We start from the raw sequence: 22,608 nt of genomic DNA on the forward strand, positions 1-22,608 counted from the left end.
GTTTAAAGTACTAAGTTCCCTTACATACTTGTCAACTCAGATAGAAGCGTGTCCGAAAATTAAATGCCTTTAGTATTTCACAGATTTTAGGTACAAATTGCAATACTATCCTTTCGTTACCCTTCAATTCTGACAGCTCATGGTAAGTTGTTTTTTTCCTTTCAAACAGCTCAATCGATTTAGAAAACAACATAAAAATCAAATTAGTCTTCGTCACCATATTGACGGATATTATTAATATACTTCAATTGTATGCTTAGAAATATTTCATGATATAGGTATTGCTACTGAAATTATAACAATAAATAGTTTCCTTGATTAAATAAAGAACTCTAATCGACGGTTCAAGAGAAATAAAAGTTGGAATGTGCCTTTCTAAACCCAGTAGACATTATCCATAATAATAAGGGGTGTTTAAGAATAAGTTACAGTAAAAGAAGTCGCTAATGGAACGTCGCCTGGTGTAAATAGATAGACAGAACTTTATAAGTGGAGGGCTAAACTCGCATAAAATTAGCCCAAGCAGAGATAGAAACGCCTGTGTAAAAGCGAAACAAATGACCCATCACGACGTTAAGGGGAGCGCAATCTCAAAAACCCACAGCAGCGGTAAACTGAATTATATGTTTGCCGCCGAAACTTCCAGGCCGGGCGACGTTTTTTAGTACATTCCGACACTTTATTTAACTCTCAGGGGGCAAATGCGGCATTGATTCTTCCCAGGATCAAGGTATCCTTGTTGTCTGGCGATCGGGCGTTTCCGGAACGCTTCGGTAGAGCTCGGAAACCGGCGCTCGGCCGCACACGCTCCGCACGCGCCAGTCTTATTCGTGCCGTCTCGCTGGAGAGCTCGTTATTCATTTTACTTGACAGACTGAACCATTCGCGTAATTAATGAGATGAGTGCTGTGGAAATAATATATTTCGAATTAATAACACACGTTTTACGTGACTAGAACCTTAGCCGACAGAGAGGAAATTATATAACTGTTATTGTGTTAACTGTTTTTATTCTAAATAAATATTTGCAGGAAGCAATCAAATAAACGGTTAGAAAACTTTTGAGATCCTGTAATGAGAGTCACTCATTGTTGTGTTTAACCCAAATACAGTTCAGAAGGAGTGCGGAGTGGTGTGCAATGGAGCTTTGGATCGGGCCTCTCATACTGGTCAGCATCAATGTGTTTTGGACATTTGGTAAAATCACCAACGAGGAAATAGGTAAATATGCTTACAACCAATGAGTCTTGTATACATCTGTTATAACGTTCCAATTTTTATGCTTATCCAACGGTCTAGAACGTAATGCAGGTTTAAATGTAGAATTACACAAACAAATACATAATATCATTTGTAATTTTTAGTCGAATTAACAGTAACAGAATTAAGTTTTAGTGAGCACTTCATTAAAACTCAGTTTATTACACGTGAAATGTTAATTTTAAGCATCGTGGTCATAACACGTAAATTCCTTTAGCTTCATTGTAAATTAACATTATTAACAACTCCCAGTGAAACACAGTAAGAGAAGAAATTTATATTCCCAATGTTTGTTTTGGCCATGTTTATAATTAACTATGCGTATTAAACGTTGTGGATAGTAACAGTTTTTATTAGTATTATAACTGTTAACAGTGAATAACCCCTGTAAACGTAATAAAAGTCATTGTTTATGGTTAATATTGAATTTAAAAAGAAGTTATCTATTAGGTCATGACATGAATGAAAAATGTTAGTTATATTGTTCAATTATTTATATTCAATTATATTGTTTTCGCATAATATCAAATCCAAACAGGAGTTTTAATCCAATTTAGATTAAATGCATAGGAAAATAATTGTACTGCGTTAATTAGTTTAAAATTCAGTTTTATAAATTCCACCATGTATTGTGTCCTAAATCCTCAATTAAAATAATCTTATACTCGTATTTTACAATGCTTTTATTACATATGACGTTTTTACATAGTTAGTGTTTGTAATTTAAATATAGTATAGTGAGGATAAATTTTAAAAAATTCCATGAAAATAGTCTTCCAGTTGGTTGATAGCCTATGTAAATTATTGGAAAAGTGGTAGCAAAGTCTATATACCGTGGTTTTGGGAAATTTTCATTTCTGTCTGCTTGTCTGTATGCTTGTCCGTACGAAATTTTTAAAACGAGCAGACTTCTATACTTAAATATTTTTCATGAAGCTCTGTACTGCAAACATCGAATTCGATCATGGTGCATGTCACTTCATAGGATTTGGCTGAGCGTTAACAAAGCTTTTCTTTCTCTTATGGAAAACCATTACAGCAAAGAGACAATGGTAGAATAAACAAATTTGTAAATAGAATTACCTCAATAATATGACACTTAACGTACCATATGTAGTACATTGATGGTAATGATGTCTTTAAATTCTACGGGATTATTTTGTACTGTTGTATCAGTGTATTTATGTATTAAGAAGATGCAGTACTGTACGTCTGTCCGCATCTCGATAATGAAATGAGCTATAGACCTGAAATGTTGGATGCAACTTCTATGCCGTTAATGTGTTTCTCTCTTGTTTCTACCACAATCAAGAAAAGAATTTTATAAAGTGGTCAAGTCATAAATTGCAGATGACTATAGAACGAGATGTTAAGTAACATATTGCGTGATCAAAAAAACTTATACTTTTGAAAAGTAAATCTAAATATTTACAGCTCGTGTATAACATTTCGCCTCTACTTTCTACAACATATAAAACAAAGAGCCCTGTTTGTTCCTCTTAAGGAGGGCGTGGTTCTCGTTCTCCATAATTTGATGACAGTTTATAATGGGAGAACCGTAAGTTAGGCACGCGATTAATCTTTTTACCAAACATATTAAGACACTTACTTCGTATTGCAAATTTAAAAGCCTTAAAGTTATAGCCTTTTGTTTGAAGGTTGTTATGCATGAGACTACTTCCTCCAGCTCACTAAATAAAACGCACAAAATCATGATACTTTAGTAGTTTGGCGGAATATTGATTGTAGTTTACATCACGGACAAAAGTCATCCTTTTTGTGTACCTTTTAAAGAGATTGCTTACTTTGTTCTCTTCGATCAGTCTGTCTGTTCTAATTTTTACGTACACCAGTATAAAACGCGCTTCATAATTGTATGCTATTTTTTGCCTAAAAGAGTATCAATATTCCAATGTTGGTCTTACGTGATATTATATTACAAACTGTGTTCCGTAAGGTAGTATTTCCAGAATCCTTATCACAAAGAAACAAAAGTAGACCTAAAATGGCATTTGGGGATAATGATGTCATTCTGTAGTTTTGAATATGGATATATAATATTCTCTATTGGCCATTATTCATTATTTACTATAGAGTAATGGTTGAAATATTAGCGCTAACATTTTAGCAATACAAAAATGTTTTTCCTACCAAGAAATGGATATTCAGAGAACGCATGGTACTTTGGTAATATACTGGCGTAAAAGGAAATGAATTCAGAGAATCACATTCAAAGAATGTGAATCACACTGTATACGTACATCATGCGCATCTATAATCAGACTACCTTTAATATATTCATTATTATTTCTCACATTATTATCATATTCTTCAAAAAACTAACAGTTATGTAACTGGGATACATTTTCCTTCCTTTTGATTAAAAGGTAGCAGGAACTTGTGGTACTTTGGTAACACAATGGGGCGTACACTCTATCAAATTCAGGAATCACATTCATGGAATGTGAATTACATTCTGCATATGAATATCATAGCCAGAAATTCATATTTGTCTTGAATATTACATTCTTTTTACAGTTCAACCAGCAAAAATATATGGATGCTTAGAAAGTCATGACACACGAAAGCATAGTGAGTAGTTTGGGAACTTACTCGTAGTTCTTAGTTCTTGTGAGTGGCATACTTCGATAGATGGAAAGTGACTATAATTTAGGTTTCACTCATCCGTAGAACTGTCAGGTGCTAATATTTCCAAAATCATCTTTCGCGTGGCCTTAATAAAATGTTGTCACCATCACGAGTATGATTACCTTCATAACTTGTAATGGCACTGCGATAAGGTGATCTCACGAACAAAAACTTGTAGTTTGTCACGTTTTACCTTTGTGTTACAATTGTGTACTCTCTGTTGTTAAGTGTTTTTCTACAATAAAACGTATAATGACGTTCTCCAGTTTTTGTGTTTTGAGATATGACAAAACACACAATTTAAATATGCAATTACTCCTATAAGTTGAATTACTTTAGTTCAATAATTAAGAGCCTCTATTCAATACAGATCCCCAAGCTTTATACTCGATATGAAAGCCTTTATACTCGATTATTTTAATATTTAAAGGCATGAAAAAGCTACGCAACGTAGATCTGAATTAGTAGTAATATGTTTTAAGCGTTTCTTCATCAAAAAGATAAGATTATACATTTTATGAAATTACTTGCATATGAAACCCAGGTAAATTTTTGAAAACCTAGGCATATAGAAATACAAACAAGGGACATCCATTTAAAGAAATACATATTTTATTCCCGTATCTTATAAATAATTGTTGTATTATATCTATTCATAGAGTACGCCACACAACATATTGTATAATAGGCTTCGCTGTGGTTGTGTGCAAAATTTAAAGTCAATAGCTTATTTCGTTCCCAGGATGTCCTGCGGACAAATTATGGAGAATCTGTATTTTTACATTCCCTTGACGGATAAAATTGTCTTCTCCTACTGAGTGATAGTATTTATTGACGCTCAGACAAATTTTCTGGATAAGCGATCACCATCATTGAATTCATAACTTCATGGTGAGTTCGTTTCCGAGGTATCGTGCGAACAAATAAACATTTTCCAACTTTTATTTCCAGATAGGCCTCTCGCTAACGCTCAGCCAACAGTATTCTTTATCAGCTATAGCCCGCAAACCTTGGGGCATTTGGAGAACGGTGTATCTTTGTCTACATAGAATTGCACAGTTAAATGGTATATTATACTATGTATATGTTAGCCGGGAGCACCAAACATGTCATAGTTGACAGTTATCAGTTGTTTGTTGCTCCTGGCTTCTACAAGAGTAACTTTAAAGTGGTCGAGCTCCTTTATGTATTGACGGATTTCATTGAAATAAGTACTGATGGATTTGTTAAAACATTTTCCAAATAGTAGATACATTGTAAATTTTTTATAACTGATGTAGTACAGCCGGTGCCAATCAGAAGACAAAATGATTGCGGCTTCTGGCTTGTGCAAGCGTACCTTTAAAGTGGTTGTGATCGCTTATGCCTTGACGGATTTCGTTGAAACTAGTACCGTTATAATTGCAACATAAGTCTCCAAATAGTTGATGTTTAGCTCATTTTTATAACTATAATGTTCTACTTTTTTCTTTTTTGTCATTTTACTTTAACAACATTTTCAACAGACGCCATTTTGTTAATATTATTAAAGAAAAGAAGACAATTATTTTTTCCTTATACCTATTCAAATCTTTGTGCCAAATTTGGTTTCATTCGCTTTAGATATAATAATTTGCTAATAAAAATGCAAAATGGCGTCTAGCTACTAAACGAAGTGGAAAAAATAAAAAAATTTCTTCATTTTTAGTTTAGAAGCACATAAAATCTGAAAATGCATAGCCAGCCCAATCTTTTTGGCAAGCTCTTTATATTATTTGAGTAAATTAAAATGCTCTATTATAGGAAAAATATACACATATAGTTTTACATTTTATAACATTACTAATTTGCAAGCTATATAAAACTATGTAATGAAAAAGTCAAGCAATTATGTACCGAAACTCATAATAATACACAATAAATTTTCTGCCTGATACAAAGGTCACTTTAAGTTAAAATTAAAATAGCAGTACTACATTATATGTACAATTTACGCAATAAAAGTATCTTTATCTATGATTAACCTTAGTTAAAACATTCTTAGCCAAATGTCTAATAAGCTCAACATTTTCGTAATACGATTTCCGGCTGAGTAACTCCAACAACGTGTGCTGAATAGAGTTACAAGTTATCAAGTTCAACTACTGGCGCTGTTCAGACAATAAGGATCCCGTAACTAGGAACTTTATATGGTTACGTTTGTAGGTCATCGTATTCCAATATACCGGTTTAAATGTTGTTTCCTTGTTGGTGACAGTTTTAAACAGTGCACCCAAACATTATATTTAACTGATATTCTCGAACTGTGCCTGAATTTTTCAACTGTATTATAATTTCAATTCTTTAAAATAATTTCTAAAGATAACGGTCCAGTATAAGTTATTATTACGGATCCACATTCTTCTATAGAATGTACAAAACTTATCTTATAAATAAAAATGAATCGCAAAATGTGTTGCTAAGCGCTAATCTCGGGAATGGCTGGAATAATTTGGCTACTTTTTTTGTAAAATACTCGCTGAAATGTGAGTAAGGTTTTTGTGAAGAGAAGTATTAGATAAGTTACCTGGAATATTTTCGAATTCTGAAAAAATGGTAGTATTTACGTTTCATAATCCAAATTTAACTATCACTAAATAAATAGCTGTTTGAACACTCATCTGAAGTTCGACTAAACTTTTGAAACATTTTTTTTAAATATTTATATGTTATAAAATATTAATAACAAATTGCAAAATTAGTAGTATCTTACAGATAGGAAAAGCAAGATTAGTAACTAACGTAAACTCCATATCGCAGCAGTAACGAATTTAAAATACCTAATGCATTGTAAATATTATTTAAACTCTCTTATAAAACCAACCTTAAGGAATATAAACCTGCGAATTCTTTCATATACGGTACTCCAAATGGTGTTTCCTTGGAATTCTGATGGGATTTTAACAGTGGCTTAAGGAAAACCTGAGAAATAAACACTAGCATGCCTCAAAGATCTTTTCTTTCCCGGACTACAGTCCGAAACACAATAAAACTTCACAACGCAAACCTTTACAAACGATTTTGGAAATTTGAATGATCTTAATAAGGGTTTCGCCCTTATACCGGAAGTGGATGAGAAGTAAGTTTGATTTTTCCCTGGACCGTAATAGGCTTCGCAGTCATACTTATTTATGTATATTTCCTTCATCGACAAAACGAGGCAAACTCAACTATAGCAGTAGAAATACCTTAGACCAAAAGTATGCTCCGAAAATAGTTGCCTTTTAACTTAAGTGGATTTACGAGAGCTACATACGAATATAGTTTTTTGATCGCGACAATAAGGCAAACTCAATTGTGGCACCGTAAGTGATTATAAATGGTCAGAAGGAGACGCCGTTTAACTGAAGCAGGCTTATCAAACGTACGTATATACATATGTTTTTCTTCATTGGTACAATAAGGCAAAGTTTACAATTGCATTGGAAATATTTTAAAGAAGAATTATATGATAAGGTCTAGAAGAAAACAGTTGTTGACAAAAATAGTTTTTCGAGACCTATGGATTTGTATATATATGATCGGGGCAACAAGGCAGACACCTATGTGGCGTTTTAAGTACAATTAATTCGAACCATGAATACTTTCACACGTCTAAAACATGATATAATAAGGAACGCGATATACAAATTAACGCACTATCGCATTTATAATATTATTAAGATGTGTTGAGTAATAATTATACTATATTAATTTTACTTAGTTTCTAATCTCATTCGTGGTAAAATAAATAAAAATGTGCCAGTTTTGGATACAATCATGTTGATAATTATGTTTGAAACCCATCTTCGATCCATATTCTGGAGTTAAAACCAACCTGTCAATTCAAATTCATTACATGTTTTAGATTTCTCCAAAATTCATAATAACTGAGTTAGTAATTATGCCTCTACTGACTAAAATATTCCTGAGTATTTTGTCTTTTACACTTTTATCACGTTTCCAACGACTTTACTCTTTTAAAATTCTAGGTATAAACTTAATGATTAAGGGAAATACATAATCCTGAATGTGAAACTGTAGACTCCGCGATTTCTTCACCATCACACAAAACCTAACACTTAACGGCACCAAGGCGTTTCATAACACTGGCACATCTTAATTAATTGGCGTTCGCCTTCCAACAGCCACATAAATCTGTCTGTTCTTATCGGGATGTTTTTCTACCGACAGTTCTGCGGTGAAGACGGTTCCCACATGTGGGAGAAGAGCAAAACAGCTACTATGGCGACATTAGAGATACGGCAGTCATTATTCGTAAAAATTGTATCTAATTTACAATTAATTATAGTACATCAGACTAATTACAAATTGTTTCTTTATTATTTTCTGTTAAATTACTCATAACAACAGAAAAACAGGCAGATACATTAAAGGAGGAAGAATGCGAAATAGGACATATCGTTACAAAATAGTTTATGTTTCTCTCTACTCGTTTAAATACTCGACATTTCACTCTATAAGGCAGTCTTATCTCAATCTCTAAAGATAAATAATGTTTTCTAACGACGATAAGAGATTACTGTTTATTTACGTGCAGATTCATTAAATCAACGATTCCAAATCAGACATATTGTTAAAAAATATTTTATATTTCTCTCTGCTGATTTTAATAATCGTCATTACACCCTGATATGGTAGTCTTTTCTCAGTCTATAAAGGTAAATAATGTTTTCTAATAGCGATAAGAGACTACTGTTTATTTACGTGCAGATTCATTAAATCAACGATTCTAAATCAGACATATTGTTAAAAAGTATTTTATATCGCTCATTTAAATACTTGTCATTACACCCTGATATAGCAGTCCTTTCTCAGTCTATAAGATAAATAATGTTATCTAATGACGATAAGAGACTATTTTATATTTCCATGCTCCATTCTGATGAATAAAAACATTTTATATTAAAATATCTCTTAATATTAAGCAAAAACATAACAGGCAGGAGAACATTAATGGATCAACGATGCTAAATCAGACGCGTTGTTAAAAACATTTCTTATTTCTCTCAACTCATTTAAATACTCGTCATTACACTCTGATAATGCAGACTTATCTCAATCCATAAAGATTAATTACATTTTATAATGACGATAATAGAATAAGTTTTATTTCCGTATATAAAGATCAATTAGGTTTTCTAATGACGATGACAGACTACTATTTATTTCCGTGCAGATGAATGAAAACATGCTATATTAAAATTTCTCTTAATATTAAACATAAATATAACAGGCACACACATGAGGGAGTAATGATTCGAAAAAGGCCATATCGTTAGAAAATATTTTATATCTCTCTACTAAATACTCGTCATTACACCCTGATATGGCAGTCCTTTCTCAGTTTGTAAGATAAATAATGTTATCTAATGACGATAAGAGACTATTTTATATTTCCATGCTCCATTCTGACGAATAAAAACATTTTATATTAAAATATCTCTTAATATTAAGCAAAAACATAACAGGCAGGAGAACATTAATGAATCAACGATGCTAAATCAGACGCGTTGTTAAAAACATTTCTTATTTCTCTCAACTCATTTAAATACTCGTCATTACACTCTGATAATGCAGACCTAACGTTAGAAAAAATTTTATATTTCTCTCTACTTATTTAAATACTCGTCCTTACACTCTGGTATGGCAGTCTTATCTCAGTCTATATAGATAAAAATGTTATTTTTTTATTTCCGTGCATATGAAAAAGGAATTTTTATCTTAAAATGTCTCTTAATATTACAAAAAAAAAAAAAAAACATAACAGGCAGACACATTAATGGATCAACGATGCTAAATCAGACATGTAGTTTGAAAAATTTCATATTTCCCTCAATTAATTTTCATACTCGTCAACACACTCATATTTGAAAATCTTATAGAAGTCTCTAAAGGTAAATAAATTATTATTTATTATTTCCATGCATATGAATAAAGTTATTTCTTATGTTAAAATGTTTCTTAACATGAAATAAAACTATTATTAAATTAATGGACCAACGATGCGAAGTTAGACATATTGTTGGAAAATATTTTATATTTCTCTCCACTCAGTTTAATACTCAGCATTACGCTCTGACAAGGCAGTCTTATATAAGTCCATAAAGATAAATTATATTCCCATGCAGACAAATAAAATTATCACTGTAGTAGCATTAACGGTTTTCATAAAATATTTGGCAGTGTTTAATGCAGACTGCAATGTTTACCGACTAGTTCATAGCGAATATTGTTCTGTAAACAGCTTTCATCGGGAAAATATTTACCTTGATACAATCCCTCGAGGCGGTGCAACCGGCATCAACATTTGTAATAAATTAATTCTGACAATATGACATCGTAGTTGTGGCATCATACTACCTTTGAATTGCAACATTTGTAGTTAATTACTAATTAAGAAGATTATATTAAATCACACGTTGCTTTGAACAGTACCAACACTAATTAAATTAGTGATATCAATAATATTATTATATACTAGCAGTTAGTTTGATCTATCGATGAAGTTCACTCATGCAATCTCGATGGATGGGGGCATAACTAGCATTATAAAGTACATTTTAATTGTAATTTACTACCGGTTGGCCGGTGAGTGCAGACCTATTTTCACCCTTTATTCTGTAGTCTAGTTTTAATAATGAGTGTTTTTATTAAGTGCATGTGTTACAGTTAGTGTGCATGGAATAGATACTCAACATGGCTGTTGTGGTTTCTGACGTATGCTTGTCACAAAGACAACCTAGATTCTAGTAATGTATTACGTTAGTCATTCACCTGAGGAAGAGATCAGATTGCATATCACGAAACGTAGTGTTGTTATTGATTGTATTGTATCACTGAACTCTGGCAAATATTTTGAATAATCCTGTTTCCTTCATAACCTCGTTTGTATTGGCTTAACCATTTCAAAACCTTTACATAGCCCCTATTTTATCAGCACCTATGAAAGTTTTGGGTTACAAAGGTGTTATTATAAGTTTATTTTAAAATACGGAACCAATTCTTCATTACCACCAAGCTGCTGCGTGTATAACAGACTTTAGCGTTATTCTTGAAAGTTTTTATCACATTAATATATCATTTAACAGGCAAAAAGCATTATCATAATGATCAGTTCTTTAACAGCTCTTATAACTTTCTAGTCACAAATAATGGAAACGTTCCTGTGTCAATATAACATTTGCATACGTTCTCAAAACTTTCCTGTTGGTTATTTCTCAAAACTTTGATACAATTGGTATTTTTAGTGTTTGCCGGATGTTTGTATATGTAGCCTATTATATTGTAAGCAAGCATGAAATAAGATGAATATATTGAGGACAGTCTATATTTTTATATGTATTCTCAAAATGTGTCTTAGAATTTTATTAATTTAAGTAACAATATTATATCTTCAGAGATTGAACTAAAAAAGGGCCTTTATTAAATTTACTGACTATATTGATCCAGTAGTTTTACTTTGAATCCTGAAATACGCAGTAAAGGAAAACGATCACAGGTACAAATATATTACATATACTAGTTGTTTATCCATGACGTGAGAAATGTAATTTTCTTGACATTGAATTCCATGGATTATTTAAACACAACGCGCTAGGAATGTACTAAGCGCTTACTGTCGTATATAATAGAATACCAATTCACTTTATTTACTCCTCCAAACACAAAATTTCAACAAAAACAAACATTACCAAACAAAAACTAAACTCTTTATTGAAAAAAAATACAAAAAATTTTTTTATTCTCGATCACACTCCGCCACCCAAAATGCGAGTGCCTCCGGCCATCAGCGGGGCCTTCGGCAGCCCCGCGCTGATATCAACGAAAGAATAACATCCCTCGAGATAGTACCTATTAGTAAAATATCAAATTATAGAGGGGCTGATCAGAAATATAAATTGAATTGTAATGGAAAGGCAATTATGTACCGTGTAAAAAACTTAAATACTCAAGTGATGCCGCTCGGCCTGCTGTAATCGGGATTCTCGAGAAAGATAAGATAACAGCGACAACAATACCGACCGCAATACCTGGAAATGCTTGTTGATTGATGGAATGTTAGTTCCTGTTACTCAACTACATCGTTGTATAACGTTCTAAGTTCATAGAAAAAGGTTTAAGCGTTGGGGGCATATAACGGAATCTGACCGTATTATAATCTTCATTGCCATTTTGATTTTGATAATTTTGGCTTTCAAAGCCATTTAAATCTATGAGAAACGTGGATAGTAAAATCAGTGTTTAAAATGTGTTCATAGTTTTTTAATTCTCATACTTGCTTGTGTCTTCTAATAAATATATACAGACAAATTACTTCAAATGGGAAACAGTCCTCATATGATGAACGACGTTCTCAAAACCGAGATCAAAGAGATTTTGAAGGTTGGTAAACCTGAACGATCGCCGAAAGATAACTGAACAAATGGGAACATTGACGGCCGGGAAAACAATCCACTCTCCGATAAGATTGCGAGCTTTATTGAATGAAAACACCGAATCAACTTTTGATTTACGGGCTGATTCTGTCAGTAAAATCTGGCGTTTGTTTTTATTGCCGTGTTATTTCGTTACTGAAACTTATTGCACTTACAAGTTATGTAAAACATTCCCTAGAAACAAATACCAGATTCTGAACGGCGCATTCTTATATTGGAAGGTGTTAAGTCCATGCTTATTACGTTAGAGAGGCGCCCAACTACAAACTAAATACTTATCGAACAAATATTCATAGTAAATAGTTTTCATAGTTTACTATATACCATAGTACGTCTAGTTTTAGATTTTCATTAGTAATTCTAGATTTTCATTTGTTAATAAGACAATGATCCCCACATATTCCTAAACACAAACTTGTAGTTTATAAATTTAAGATTTTACACTTTACTTTCAGTAAAGCATTGTACAAGTAAATTGTAATTCCTGAATTTGAACACCTGTGGGTACAGGATTAGGTTTTAACGAAGGGCCATGTCCTTTATTTATCTCTTAAACATCCTTACTAGCGTTGGGCAACAAATGTCCAAAATATTGTTAAATTACGAAAAAAGTTAAGCAGTGGACGATAAGGTATGGATGTCAAAAATATATCTAATTTATATTTATATGTAAATATATATTAGATATATATTTATATACATTTAAATATATATATATAACACTTATTTACCTAACCTAAACATGTACTTTAAGATGAATTCATAGAATTTGAAATATACATCGTACGAAATAAAAACATATATAAAAAGTGTTCAGAGGTTTATTATTGTATATAAAAATATATCGTTTGGTTGCTGTGTAACGCGTGATCCATCATTGTTTACTTTGTTTCCATGATGTATACGTTGTTTTGAGAGCTGTTTCAGAAGGTATGGGTTCAAAGAAAGAAGATAACTTTTGATAGAAAGACCTAGGGACCTAAAAATTTGTAAATGAACCAAGAAAGCCCTTCAGTGTCAAAAGGTCAAATTAGACGAAAAATGTAAATTAAAGCACTTTTAAATTAATCAAAAACTTCACCCAATAACTGCGATGGAAACGAAAAAATTCACGGAGTAAACAAACAGTCATATTATGTGATTTTATCAAGTCGTATAAAAAGACGTGATAAAGTAACTTTCTGTATTGGTTGGTAAAACTTTCGATCCCTTTTGTAAGATTCTTTGGTACTACGTTGTTTTGATTTATTTGTCATCAGCTGAGACACTTTCTTGTTTGCTATGTTAGACTGAGGATTTTAACACAACTGGAGGGAAATGTCAAAAACTTTCCTTCCGAATATGTGCAATTTACTTTCTTTTTTCTTCGTTGAAACATTATTAGGAGAAATGTTCTTCGGTTCTTCTTTACAGAATACAGGTATTTTGTGTTCTTGAATTAAATCGATGAATGTTTTCTCGAACAGAAATTGAAGATCGAGTGATAGAACTAAAAGATCTGCAAGGAACAAATTCCATATCCTAAGTGGATAACAAGGATTCTTTCCCAGATCCGCATGGCATGAATAAACATGATAGCGACTTCTCTTTTCTAGAGTCCATTTATGAAAGAGTCCATTTATTAACTTCTTGCAATTAAGTGTTTATTGAGGTAAGATTGGCAAAGTTAATATCTTTTGTGACTTAGCTCAGATTTGAGTTAAGTAAATATTTACGAATGTATAGGGATATGGGACGCCTATGGAATGTGCATATTAGCAAAGTATAGGTTATGCCTCACCTGGTTTTCATAAAACTAAGTGCTTATTGTTTAAAATGAGTTACTATTATAAGTTGTTTCTTCAATTTTAAATTCTAAGTGCATCAAGAAGCGCAACAATTTGCCCTAATGGAACGTACTTCCTCTTATTCGTAACCGTAGAAAACAAATGTTTACTAAGTGACTCTGAGAGAAACGGCGGATAAGAGCACTTAACAGTGTTGAACTTAAGGAAATTGGAGCATCAGAAGAATATGCTTCTCGGAAGTTGATAACGTTTCTCTACGATGGAACACGCCACTTCACAACAAGAATACTAATGACAAGGAATGAAATTCATTTATATTTTTTTTCGTTTTAAAAGACTCGTAAATAATAAACAATAAACCAATACAAACGTACTGAAGAGGCCATGTCTTTATCTAACTGTCTGAAACTTTTTCCCAGATTACTGACTTTTCCGGACTTTAACTTTATTGCTCTTTGCCCTTTTGACCCTAAACCAGTGATATCTTTCTTGGACCAATAAGACCGTACATACCAGGTTTCAATTCTTAGGGACCTTTCATATCAAAGCAATTACACAGACGGTCATAGAGACAATACGAGTTGAAGGATTTTTCGTGTTCACAAGAAAGCATTGACAAATTCAGAAAAGGTAAATGTCAAAAAACAAACGCTACTGGATTTAAAGTTTAATTTAATTCAGTTAAAGCTATTGCAAGATTTTTGATGCAGGAAAAAAATATACTAATTTTATTGCTTTGGACGTGCTATTATCTCGCCAGTACCAATGAAATTAAGTAATAACATATAAAAATGGCAATAGACATAAACCATTTATCGTTTCACTCGTTAGTTGGGTTAAAATTACCATCAAGGGCAATTTAGCTTTAGAAAGGGAGCATATCAGTATCATTCAAAATGGCTTCATATTAAGAGCAATTACACAGATAGGCATAGGGACTACACGATATGAAGAAGGATTTTTCGGGTCCATGATATAGGGTAAAAACATTATGAAAAGTAAATGTCCAAAAACAAACGCCACAGGGGTTAAACATAAATTTTATTAAAGCCATTTTTTTCAGTTTTTGGCTGCAAAAACAAAATAGACAAAATGTTCTCTCAGAAGGAACCAATTTAATTAACTAATAACACATAAAAATAGCAGTATAGGCTACAAGAAACAATTTACCGTTTTGCTCATTGATTGGGTTAAAATGATCATCAATGGTTATTTATCTTTAAAAATAGCGTATATCAATAGTGTGCGGTGAGCATATACAGTGTGGAATGTTTCATTCTTTTAATATCAGGTATCGTTAGAATGAGCACTATCGTTAGAGATACGGAGGTCTCGTGTGAATAAGTGAAAGTATCATTGTCTAACGCATTAACGCACGTTTGTCAAACGATTTCCCACAGAGCGAGGGTGAGTTTGTCTATTAATTGTTCTGTTTGTTCGCCGTCTGACTGACGGTTCAATCTGCCGACACAACTAAACAAGACAATCCGTCACTGCTAGGGACGTCTGGTCGTCTGGGGGGGGAGGGGGGTCGCACCGTGCCTGTGATAGTGCTTGATCGAAGACATTCGTCGATATTCTCACTTCAAACCTTACCACGCATGTATACTATACGATGGAGCTTGTGAAACGATATGTCAAACAAAATTCCCAAAGAATTGGTACATAAATTGGTCATATGAATATCGAGCCTAAGTTCGCTAACAGATCGTACACATTTTCGTTTGAGTATGGTGATCGTTCAAACTTTCAAACAAACAAAATCTTGTATTGCACGTAATCGTATGGCAAACGTCATAATGTATTCTATTTTTTTTCACTCTTACGCCATATTACCACCACGTCCAAACGTATATGATGTTCATTCATTCAAGTCTCATCCATCCTTCGCCAATTTCGACCCACATCTAGCGATGGAGTCAGTCATCGAATTGGGCGGTCTCCCAGTTAAACGCCAGAAACTTGTCAAAGATGCGCTGTAGAATGCATTTGAGAAGTTTATTTGGACTTAATTCAACACTTTTTTATGTACCTAGAACAAAAATTAAATTTGTCCTGGATTACTAAAAACATTTTCTACACTTTTTGTTATAAACAATGTTTTTGTATTTCGATGAATAAATTAATAATGTTTCAAAATGTCTACCTACTTATTCTGCCTGAACTAAATGAATATTTATAATTTACCTTAGTATATAAATTAATTTGAGCAAATATAAAACACTTTGTCATTTAGCTCCCAAGTAATTACATAAAAAGAAAAATAAGTCTATAAGCTATATTTAATCCAAGATTTGCTCTGGGTTGTGTAAGACGAGCATTAATTATAAATTCGAATTACGTTTATTTTTAGTTTTCGAAAATATCATTTTGTTTTAATATAAATGCTAAGAGTTCTTTAAAGCAAGTCCTCCACAGTTATTGTTGAATAATTTGTAGTTTAATTTTCATAAGCCCAAAGATTTTTTTTCATTGTAGCTTGATATAGAGATTACATACATTTAACTGAAAAAAAAACTAGATTATAACTTTTTAGTGCCGATGATTTTACTGTCCAAGGGATTCTTCTTCTTAGAAACTAACGAAACTGCTCTTGAATATAAGTGTTTGTGTTTTGAATCACCCAGTATTGTAAAAAACATTCTTGTCTTTAGAAACTAACGAAACTGCTCTTGAATACAAGTGTTTGTGTTTTGAATCACCCAGTATTGTATAAAACATTCTTGTCTTTAGAAACTAACGAAACTGCTCTTGAATACAAGTGTTTGTGTTTTGAATCACCCAGTATTGTATAAAACATTCTTGTCTTTAGAAACTAACGAAACTGCTCTTGAATACAAGTGTTTGTGTTTTGAATCACCCAGTATTGTATAAAACATTCTTGTCTTTAGAAACTAACGAAACTGCTCTTGAATACAAGTGTTTGTGTTTTGAATCACCCAGTATTGTAAAAAAACATTCTTGTCTTTAGAAACTAACGAAACTGCTCTTGAATACAAGTGTTTGTGTTTTGAATCACCCAGTATTGTAAAAAAACATTCTTGTCTTTAGAAACTAACGAAACTGCTCTTGAATACAAGTGTTTGTGTTTTGAATCACCCAGTATTGTATAAAACATTCTTGTCTTTAGAAACTAACGAAACTGCTCTTGAATACAAGTGTTTGTGTTTTGAATCACCCAGTATTGTAAAAAACATTCTTGTCTTTAGAAACTAACGAAACTGCTCTTGAATACAAGTGTTTGTGTTTTGAATCACCCAGTATTGTAAAAAAACATTCTTGTCTTTAGAAACTAACGAAACTGCTCTTGAATACAAGTGTTTGTGTTTTGAATCACCCAGTATTGTATAAAACATTCTTGTCTTTAGAAACTAACGAAACTGCTCTTGAATACAAGTGTTTGTGTTTTGAATCACCCAGTATTGTATAAAACATTCTTGTCTTTAGAAACTAACGAAACTGCTCTTGAATACAAGTGTTTGTGTTTTGAATCACCCAGTATTGTATAAAACATTCTTGTCTTTAGAAACTAACGAAACTGCTCTTGAATACAAGTGTTTGTGTTTTGAATCACCCAGTATTGTAAAATATATATATATATATATATATATATATATATATATATATATATATATATATATATACGTTAAATTGTATAAATGGCAATAGCCTTGGTTTTTATATATATATAAAACCAGTATTCCACTGAAGTGGTTTTCTTTAGATTTTTCATTTTAAAGGCACTAATGTATATGGCAGCACTGCAATGTTCCAAACGAATTTTTAACCTCCATATATCAGTCTCCAAAGTATTAAAATGCCATTTTATGTGTGTACTTGGTAACGACTAAAGAATAAAAAAATACGAATTGAAAGTTATTTAAAACGTTAAATTTTTTGTTCTTATTGTACAAGTGAATCTCAGATTACGCTTCAGGATGCAATTGTCTGATGATAGCCAGATCAAGACTGTATGTGAATAGTCGAAGTGTTGAAAAAGAAAAGTTCTCATTATAGATATTACCGAACCGACACTGAGTTATATTCTTGATATTACCAAGGCTTAGTAATTTACCCAACCTACTTAATTAATCGATTCTCGTTACGACTCTGGTTGGAAGAATGATCGTAGTCGTTTTTTTGTTGACAAAAACTCGTTTGGCGCTTCGAGTTGGAACCTTTTCGACCGTTAAGTGAATCGTGTTCGTCTCGCTGTTGCCTACAGACCGTAATAAAATGCCTTCTGATAGCTCAGGAGAGGGAAAGAATCAATTGCAGTGGCAGCTCGGACCCGGCCACTGTGACAATTCAATTAACTGGACGCTGGTTAAATGGACAATTAATCAGCAGCAGAGATTGTGAGGGGGTTTGCTCACTGAGCCGATACAGCCATTGTTGTTCCTTCTCATTTAAACGTTTAATGTGGCTGTTTTTCATGTGTGTTTACTTTGAGTGTATTAATTAATTAGTACTTTTTTCGTTGAAGTCGGAAAAAAACGTTTTATATAGTCAATGCTACGGTGTATTATTATTCGGGTGGAAATTTTGAATTGTAACCGAGCTACATTTTAACGCCCATAAAAATAAACCTAGCACTCTTGTTATTTTACATATAACACAAAAGAAAATACACCACCCTATGTTTTTGTTACAATCATTTCATTGAAAGACTTACGGACTTAACACTTTCCATGAAAATATAACGTGGAATGAAACAATTTAAAGAGGAATGTAGTATGGATTCATATTAATTCTGTTTAATATAATAACACTCGACATTATATATGTTTATTACTTAATCTGTATATGTTTAATAATAATTAATCTGTATTATACGCACTCAAACTTTAAAATGTATTTGAACAATGCATTTGTTGTAAATAAATAAAATGCAATTTACTGTGAATGACGAAGTAAAAGAGGTTAGGCTATAACTAGTAATTTTACTAATGCTAGTAATTGATCAGATAAGATCACTTTTCCATACAATGTACAATAAGGTTAATAATATGTTCACTGACAGTCAAGTGTAAAAAATCACCGCATTGTACTAAAATTAAATGCGTGGATGTATGTACTGCATTGAGACTACTTATCTAATTCTAGGCCAATACACCGGATCTTGGAATTCGTACCTTAAAGAAATTCTATGAAGTACTTATACTATATAGTAAAAACTAGCTAAATGTACCCTATTCCAGACTCGTTGGGCAAAGGATCCGATGGTTAAACTCTACACAAGAAGGAGGGTCTTGGTTCACCGTGGCTTGTATCTTGGGGTACAGGTTAAGGAACTGGTCACCTCCTTGAATCTTGTACATTTTGGAGGTATGCTATTGAACTAGTCTTTCGGTACCCAATCCCAGGCTCACCACGGTCTGGACAACGGATCAAGCGGTTAGAGATCCCATAAGGTGGGGGCTTTGCCTTCCGTCATCTGTACCTCTGGGTATAGAACACGAGATTGGTCATCCCGGGTTTGAAATAATTCGTAAAAGATTTTGGTTAGTCAAAATATCACAATGATCTGCTGTACAGAGTACTTTGGGAGGGTGCACGGTAATGATCAGAGGTAGCCGATACGTCCATTCAAATGGGGGCATCATGATGCAGAAGGTGGCAATTCTGAATTCAAGGAACGGCGCGAAGTTAAGAATAACCTACACGTACAGCGGGAAGGACGAAACACAAATTCGGCTCGAGGAACTGACTAAGGAGACCTTATGCCTATTGTCATGGATAGAGGCAGGACCCACGGGGGTAACCCCAATAATCCGTGCTCCTGAGTTTTCTCATCCATGGAACTACTCATCCAATTTTTGGTTAATACAAAGGATCTTGGATTTCGTACATTTGCACATTTTAAAAGCAAAATATATCAAAACTTTGATATGAGTTTATCTACTTGAGAAATGTGGAGTTCCTGCAACCCAATCACCTAATTTGGGTACCCTTGACAGCATCTCAAAGTACATTGTGGTCAATAATGGCCGTTTGGAGAAATGCCCATTCCAATACGTCGTTACCGAGAATTGGGAGTCTCTATCAGAGGTCTAATTGAATACCCTTGCTTGCATGTTAAGGTTATACTGAAGTCACTAACGGGTTTCAGAAGAAACCTTCCTCTGTATGGCTAATCCTGTACCACTGTACAATCTCATGAAAAACAATCCCTAGAACTTTTACCGGGCTAACGAAAACCAAGCACCAGAATTCGAGGGTTACTCTAGACCCAAATGAATGTATTACTAGGACTGGTAGTCAGAACGCGCTGCAAAGTTATTCCACTGAAACTTCTGTTTCTTTTATGAAGCTTCCAGTCTTCTGTTAGAGGGAGTCATTTCATACACCTAACTAGACAGAACATTTGAAACTAAAAAACCATTAACATGTTAGGCATCTTTTAACAAATATTTAAACTGGAACTCTCCGATTACTCTTTATATCTCAAAATATAAAACATTTCTCTTAGTATCAACCACCTCAAACCATTATTTTTCAATAGACCTTCGTCATTGTAATATTAATGTTTGAAAGAAGTATGTCAAATTGATGCGTTGACATATAATTTTATAACGATTACAGCAAACTGCTTTTATAATAGTAGCTAGAATATACGTTTTTTAAGTCAAAATTTTTAATTTATAAAATCCAAACACATTATTCAGTATTCAGAATCAAAGTTCGTTATTCAGTATTTATAATCCGAGTTAATTATTAAATACTTCAAATATTGTAGTAATTCCATAATAATTCCGTAAGAGTATTAAAACTTAAATCAGATTTAGTGTTAGTTTAGATCCACGTTTACCTTACATTCGGCAGGAGAAATATACAATACTGATATCCTTATACCATTTAAAGATTAAAACCCTCAATCTGTCTAAGTTTATACATTTCTAATGAATAAAAGTATTAATTAACCGAAAAGTTACGATAAAGCGATGCGCTGTGGACGATAAGATTATTGAAAGATAAATATACAAACGACGGCGCTGGAGGCTCGGCTGGGGAAACGGCCCACTCTAGGATGAAACCTTTATTGGATGATTATCATGGAAACAACCTTTGAGTTAGGGATGATACGTCTAACTTAAAACTTTTCTTCGTAACTTTATATCACTTTATCGTCAGTATCTCCTTTCCTAACAAATATTATCTCCTCGAAATTGTAGTAGTGTACAACATTTTTACTTTTTATTATTTATTTATTTGTATGGATAATTAAATATGTTTTACACTATTTAATTTTAAAAATCTCAAAGTAACTCAAAGCAGTGTAAAGTTTGCATATAAGTATCAAAAGGGTTGCGGTAGATGATTGAAATTATGTCATAGCGCAGATTACACTTCGCTGTTCAGCGTACGACGTATATTCAATGTAGAAATATGTCAGTCTGTAATACAAGCATCACTCGTATTACAGTACGTACACATAAGTAAGCTACTTTTAAAGAATTAAGTATCTAACGTAATGTGATACTCGTAGGAACGAGTTCTCCTTCTTGTAATTTAGTTTACCCTCGTTTGAGTTCCATTTACCGGATATCTTAATGATTACTAGTAACTGTATAAGTTGTTTAGTCACTTAAATAATTAATGAAATTTTTAACCATGATACCTTACTTGAAAAGAAGTGCATTATATAAATATATTGACTACATAAACATTGTTAAAGTCCGATCGCGTAATTTAGTTAAAACTGAGATGATAATGAAAATAATAAAAAGATAATAAAAAACTGATTAAGATGTTTTTATACACTCTACGATGAATTAATTGTATGAGGTATTTGTAGTGGTATTTTTGTACAATTTCGTAACTAGGTCCAAGAAAACCTAGTGAAGTTGAGAGTTTGTGTTGTGTATATTTGTTATAATATGTACAATAGTTAAAGGAATAACATATTTTTCAATGGACTATGATATAACATATTATTTTTTATATAATATTTTTGTAAATTATATGTTTTTCACTGAAACGCTCCTTAAAAATTTTTTTTTTACATGAGAACGTATAATTTAATTCAGTATTTTAAAAATACATGTTAATGTAAAAAACGTTAACCTCAGTCTTATACTTTTTTACATCTAATTTAAAAATCATATTTTATCCCATACAAATTACTCATTTACTATTTCTCAGTTACTACCTATCATTTCTTGTCCAATGAGATAAAAAGTTTATATTTTCTACCATCAGGGAAGGGTTTTTAGAGGGTTGACCAAATTTTTGTATGGTTTGAAAAATGACCCAATGGAAAACGAAAACTTCTAGTATGTAATCCTGATGATTCAAATCACAAGTACTAATACTTTAATTCGTTGTTTTATGCACTCACTAAGATGGAAGTTAACACAAATATATTCAATTAGAGAATTCGCAATATCAATATACGGATGGAATCATATCAGTGAACAAAAGTGATATTAATAAGAGAAAACGGTTAAAACAAA

The 22,608-nt window shown here is 32.5% G+C and overlaps 1 protein-coding gene across 1 annotated transcript in view; it reads left to right on the forward strand.

Annotated features, from left to right (window-relative positions):
• Window positions 1-840: 840 nt before the first annotated feature.
• Window positions 841-22,608, forward strand: part of LOC124353049 (nephrin-like) — a 262,467-nt gene continuing 240,699 nt past the window's right edge. Inside the window, 1 exon segment of the mRNA XM_046802853.1 lies at window positions 841-1,221. Coding sequence (XP_046658809.1) covers window positions 1,140-1,221 — 82 coding nt within the window. The 5' untranslated portion in view covers window positions 841-1,139.

Source organism: Homalodisca vitripennis, chromosome 1, assembly GCF_021130785.1.
Source record: "Homalodisca vitripennis isolate AUS2020 chromosome 1, UT_GWSS_2.1, whole genome shotgun sequence".
NCBI classification, from domain to species: Eukaryota; Metazoa; Arthropoda; class Insecta; order Hemiptera; family Cicadellidae; genus Homalodisca; species Homalodisca vitripennis.